The sequence below is a fragment of the Lemur catta genome, chromosome 24, assembly GCF_020740605.2.
Source record: "Lemur catta isolate mLemCat1 chromosome 24, mLemCat1.pri, whole genome shotgun sequence".
Lineage (NCBI taxonomy): Eukaryota > Metazoa > Chordata > Mammalia > Primates > Lemuridae > Lemur > Lemur catta.
The window spans coordinates 5,440,148-5,446,039 of record NC_059151.1 but is presented as its reverse complement, the minus strand read 5'-3'; the positions used below and the strand labels follow the sequence as shown (position 1 = coordinate 5,446,039).

Sequence of the window (5,892 nt, the reverse complement as noted above, 5' to 3'; positions counted from 1 at the left end):
TTTAAAGTGTTACATAAATGTCACATAGTTTATTACAGAGAAAAACTGCTGACATCAATAAACAATCAAAATGACAGATAATAAAATTGAATCCTCACTTCTTCTAATTGCAAGGGTTTGGGAACGGAAATATATTTTCCTGGGAAAGGAATGGCATTCTTTCCACACTATGAAGGAACTCATCCAATTGTCAGATGAATAAAAGTGAAGTGCAAAGACTTTCTCTGGGGACATTTTAACCTTATTTCTCTTCCCTTGCTATACTCAGAGAAGACCAATCTGAATTGCTGATCGCCCAAATACTGTTAGTGCAGAAATGCCCTATTTAAGCCTTAAGACTATTTCTCTTCAGTTCTCTGCAGTCACAGTGAAATACTTCAAAAACAATCTTTGCTGAGCTCTTTTAAGATTTCCAGCAGTGGAAAAGTTGTGGAAATAGAAACTTACCCCCAGCATATTTCAATTTGGAAACTGAAGTTAAGAGAAAGTCATAAAAATTCCATTTAAGTAAGATTTATTGAGTGCCTATAATGTGCATGGCCCTTTATTAGACATATTAAAATTCAGGCACAAAACAGACACAAGATCCCTGACTTCAGGTACCTTATGATCTAATTAGTATAATACAGATTAGAAACAGTAGACAGACCAATTACATGTCAATGCTCAATGACCAGAGTCAACATTAAAGAGCTGTAATTTAAGCAATCCAAAATGGCATCTAATCCTAAAATCATTTATAAAATGTATTTGGCCTTGGAATCCATAGGACTTCAAGTACGTTTCACCGCAGATACAGTCACAAAGATGCAAACACACTGAAACACTTAAGGAGCCCTATCAATGACTTTTGTAATTTTGGATTTTCTGTTTTCTTCTTATGATGGTCCGAAGCCTCCTTAATACCAATTTATCTGACAAAAGCATGTCATCTTGTTGTTCTAGATAATCCAGTAAATTTTCAGTCCATTCAAGTGCAGCTTTATGGCTAATATGCTTCTCTGGATTCAGGTCTGTTTTTCTAGTCTTACTGGAAGGCTTTTGCTCAGCAGCCTTGGCCTGGTCCCCAGCACTTTCACTGTCAGTTAGCACCTGACAGCTTGAGTCATTACTCTGAGAGTCAAACCACTGATCAATATTCTCAATGTCAACGTGTTCACATTCTTCTGTATTCTGTAAAACTGTTGCTAAATTAGCTGCTAAAATGGCTCCTTCATCGATGTTCATGCCTGAATTCTCTTCAATGCCAGGGAAAAGTTTTTTCCAAGCTTTGGTTATGGTACTAGATTTTACCATGTTCCAAGCTCTTGATACTTCATAAATTGCATCCAACACTGTCAAGTTCTTCCAAAACATTTTTGGGTCTATTCCTTCATCCATGTATTTCTGGAGAAGTCCCGCTCGGTAGTATCTTTTTACAGTGGCTAGAACTCCCTGGCTCATAGGTTGAATTAAACTTGTGACATTTGGTGGCAAATATTTCACAATTATTCTGCCATCATCTGAACTCAGCATTTCTTCATTTGGATGTGCTGGTGGGAAATCTAAAAGCAGCACTGCTTTTTCTAGAAGCCCCTTGGATTTCAAATGCTTCTGTACCTGTGGCACAAAGTATTTTTCAAACCACTGTCTGAAAACAGATTGTTCTATCCATGCACTTTTTTGACTGAAGTAAGTGACAGGAAGGTTTGAAAGGTCAGTTTCTTTGAATGCACGAGGTTTTTTTGCCTTCCCCACAACACAAAGATTAAGTTTGTGTAAACCTGTGGCATTTGCACAGCACATAATAATGATTCTCTCTCTGCTTGACTTATACCCAGAAGTACTTTGCTCAGTTTCAAGAGCTAATGTCCTTGATGGTAGACATTTCCAGAACAACCCAGTTTGATCAGCACCATAAATTTGCTCTGGTTGTAGATTCTCTCTCTCAACAAATTCCTGAAAGTTCCCACAAAATTCACTGGCTGCAGTTTCATCTCCTTTTAATTTCGTTCCTTTACCAGCGGCCTTTGGAATACCATGGCGCCGCTTAAACCGAGTTAGCCAGCCAGAGGATGCGTTAAAATCGCCTTCCATCCCCAAAGCATCAAAAAAGAACTTGGCTTGTTTTGCACAAATCGTTCCAGACACTGGAATCCCATTTGTTTTCTGTTGGTTAAACCACTCTATCATCACTCTATCGAGTTCCTCATATGTTGATGACTTCATAGATTTACGTTTGGAAACCCCACTAGTAGGATCTGAACTGTTTGCATAGTTTATAATCCTTTCTTTGTTCTTTTTAATATCACGAACGGTGGATTCACCAATTCCATACACCACTGAAAGTTTTTTGAAAGAGATGCCTTCCTCGAGTTTCTTAATAATGTCAAGCTTCTCCTTAATTGTCAACACCACACGCTTACGTTTCCCCAACATTTTAAGTGTATAATATTTTAGGCAATTACAAGATAATTAACAACTGAGATTTGAACACAAAGGGAATAGAAAAAGAGGTCTTAAGATTCTTCCTTCCTCTCACTCTTAGGACCTAGATGGATAGTGTGATGGTCAATTTCCAGACAAAGTCGACATGAATCCTTTCACTTGCTCTTTTAAAACTTACAAAGTTCCTACAATAAGCCCTATCTCCAATTAATCTTATCTTCTATCTTTCTTCCTCCTTACTTAGTTAAGGTCTTTTCATGAATTGCAATCTCACTGGAGGTTAGAATTTGAATCAATACTATACTAGCAAGATCTGCAAAACAGTACTATTGCACGCTCAATTCTTGCCATCACTGTAGGTGAGGTTCTTTGATCAAGCCACTAAGACTCGGGGAAGTTGTTTTGGGAAATGCGCTAGGTAATAAATAGTTTAAGTCAAGAGAGGACTTGCAAACTTGACATACAGGAAAATAAAATGGGAAAGCTCACCCCCTGACTATGTGGTCTTTGTCAAGCAATGGATTGTATGGAATGCCGTCTCTCCAGGCAAGGGCTGCTACATGTTACGCAAACGAGTGCTTATGGAAATCATAGGCAAGCAAGGCAAGGTGAGCTGGACAGAAGAGAGCGGTGCCTGCAAGGTGAAAGTGGACAGGCAGAAAACTCCGAACTTTAAGGCCACTTACACCTAATCGATTTGGCAACTGCAAAGGAGGAAGGTGGACAAGAGATGATGTCACATTGCTAAAGAAAGCATCAAAAAACTTCACTGGTGGAAATTAGGACCCAACGTGGAGACTATGGGGTGGAAGGCTCCGTGAAGATGATGTTACAATAATGCTGGTGAAAGATGATCCTCGATGGGCCAACAGAAGTAGTTCCTGTGGGGGCCGTATAGAGACTCGGAGCCTCCGAAACCTAAAGGAAAACACCAAAAACATTTTTTTTTTCAATTCCACATCAGGATCTGTGGCATTACCCACATCTATCCTGCAACTATGTTGAGAAAATTATCGCCTCCTAGTAACGTGATGATAGAGAGCTAAATACGACAATAATGCTTCTAGGCGTCACCTGGGGTGACAGAGGGACCTGAATAGCCTACCTCCCGAAATTAAGAGGTCAGAGAGAAGCTGTGTTAGCGAGGGCCTCTCCCCGCCGGGCGAGCTCCAGAGCGCGGGACGTCTTTCCTCCCGCGGGGGGAGCCCGGATTCCGCCGAGGACGCCGGCGACCAGGGTGTCACCGCCGCAGCCAGCGAGCGAGCGAGCGGTCGCTTGGCGCGGGGACCGCCAGTCCGCCGGCCGGGGGCATCGCTCTCCGCCCGCCTGCACGGCGGCCAGACCGCACCAAGAGCAAATGGAGTCTCCCGAGGGAGGCTGACACTGGTGGCGCGGCGGCGGCAGCGGCGACGGGCGCCGGAGCCGGAAGGCGGGGGATTAGAGAGCACGCGCGCGCCCCCGCAGGAACGTTGTCCCGGCTGGAAGGCGGGGCCTGCGCGGGCGGGCGCGCGCGACCCGGGGGCGGGGCCTGCGGCTGGCGGGGGCCGACGGGGGCGGGGCCTGCGGCGGGCGGGGCGGGGGAGGGGCGGGGCCTGGCGGCTGCGGAGGGACGAAGGCGGGGCCTGGGCCTGCGGCGGGGAGGGGCGGGGCCTGGCGGCGGCGGCGTCTTTGGACGCCGTGTGGGTTCCGCTAATAGCCGGGCGGCTCCGGGCCGCCGCGTGCGTCGCGGCCGGCAGGGGGCGATATAAGCTCGCCTTGTCTCGGCTTTTCTACCTGCTGGCACGGCTCGGCGGGGGACGCTTCCTTCTCCCTCGGACGGAGTAAAAACCGCACCCTCCGAGGACTGGTCGGAAAGCCGCGCATCGACGGGCGCGGGAGCGGGCTGCGAATGGGGCAGGGCGAGCGCACGTGGAGCGTGTTTACAAACCGGAGCCGCCGCCGCCGCCCCTCCCGGCGCCCCCTCCCCGGAGCGCCGCGCCCGCCGGGGCGGAACGCGCCGGAGCGAGCGACCCGAGGTACGGCGGGTGCGGGTCAGGGAAGGAGCCGGGGCGCCCAGCCGAGCACGCCGAGGGGGGCTGGGGCGCGGCGGCCAGGCGGGGTGTCGGGTCTCCGCTCCCGGGTGCCGAAGCTCCGGGATTTCGGTCCTGGTCTCTGTAGACGCGGACCCTTGGCGAGACCGACTGCACCTGGGAGGCGCGCGACCCCGTGGGCGGCTCCGCCGTGAAGTCCCGGCCGCCCCTTTCCGCCCGCGGCCTCTCGGTCGGTCGTGGTGCGGGAATTGCGGGTTGACAAAGGCGCCGCGTGCGTGTCCGACGGAGGAACGAGCCGTCCCCGGGGAGCGAGCGGCCGCGCCCCCGCCCTGCGGCACCTGGCGTGGGTGATGACACTTAAAAAAACGGAGAAGTCGCCCGTTCAGCTTCTCTAACATCTGAACGTGCGACTAAGCTTTCCGTTGCCCCGGAGTCACGCAGAGATTAGCCATGTAACTGACAGCGCCGCGCGTTGTCGCCGGCGTCTCAAACTCGGGGACGGAAGTCGCGCCGAGCTCTCCGCGGGGAAGATGTGCGTCCCAAGCCTTTCGACTCCGCCGCCCAAACTGCTCAGCCGCTTCCCCCAAATCGCAGCCTGTCCCCGTCGGCCACGGCAGACATTCTTTCATCTCGTTATTGGGAGGTCGGGGTGGCTTTTGGCGGGCACCTGCTTTCCCCAAAGGGGGACCTTCCCCTCCTCCGCGCCCCCCTGTAGCTCCCGGCGACCAGTCCGTGTGTGGCGGTCCCGGTGGGCTGTGTTGGGCAGGGTCCAGCTTCGTGGCAGGTTTATGTCGCTTTTAAAAGTTTTCTGCTTTCGCGTGATATTTGGAAGGGGCGTATTTGATAGAAGAGCGCTGACTTTTAGGGACTGTCACTAGCGTGGAAATGAGGCGGCCCTTAGGCACAGATCCTATAAGCTGCCTGGCGTTCCCCTTCGCCCTCCGGGTCACTCTGCCCCGTGATACTTAAATGTAAATCCTGCTGCTTATTCCCCTTGCCCAACACGTCTAGGGGTTAATTTTCTCCCTGATACCGCTCACACGTTTCTCTGTTTCTCCTGAATCCTCCACCCTGTTGGTGTTTTATGTCTCACAGCTGTTTTCTTTGCATCACCTGTGTAAGTTCAAATCTGGATACAGCCCACATCCCGAAACACCACTTCACGCGAGGCAATTGTGTTTAGTGGACTTTACTCAAGGCAGCTGTGTCTTTACACAAAAGTTTTTCACCTGGTCAACTTTCTCCTTTTTGCTAGGCGGAGGGGCTTGCTGATTGTGGCAGAGTGGGGGTGGGTGGGTACTTAGAATGTTAAGGGTAGATTCTTAGGGCGGTGAAACTGCTCTGTATGATGCTATCGTGGTGGTGGACACGTGTCATTATACATTTGTCCCAATGCACAGAATGAATGTAAACCACCAAGAGTGAAGCCTAATGT

At 49.9% G+C, this 5,892-nt stretch overlaps 1 protein-coding gene across 1 annotated transcript; it reads right to left on the bottom strand.

Annotated features, from left to right (window-relative positions):
• Positions 1-3,900, bottom strand: TIGD2 (tigger transposable element derived 2). Its single transcript, XM_045536831.1, has 2 exons — positions 3,533-3,900; positions 1-3,345 (listed from the first exon to the last, which is right to left on the bottom strand). Exon 2 carries the CDS (start codon positions 2,416-2,418, stop codon positions 841-843), a length of 1,578 nt encoding a protein of 525 aa, XP_045392787.1. The 5' UTR covers positions 2,419-3,345; positions 3,533-3,900; the 3' UTR covers positions 1-840.
• Between the last annotated feature and the right edge of the window lie 1,992 nt (positions 3,901-5,892).

Coding starts and splice junctions, on each gene's coding strand:
- TIGD2 (XM_045536831.1), bottom strand. CDS start 2,418: ATGTTGGGGAAACGTAAGCGTGTGGTGTTGACAATTAAGGAGAAGCTT.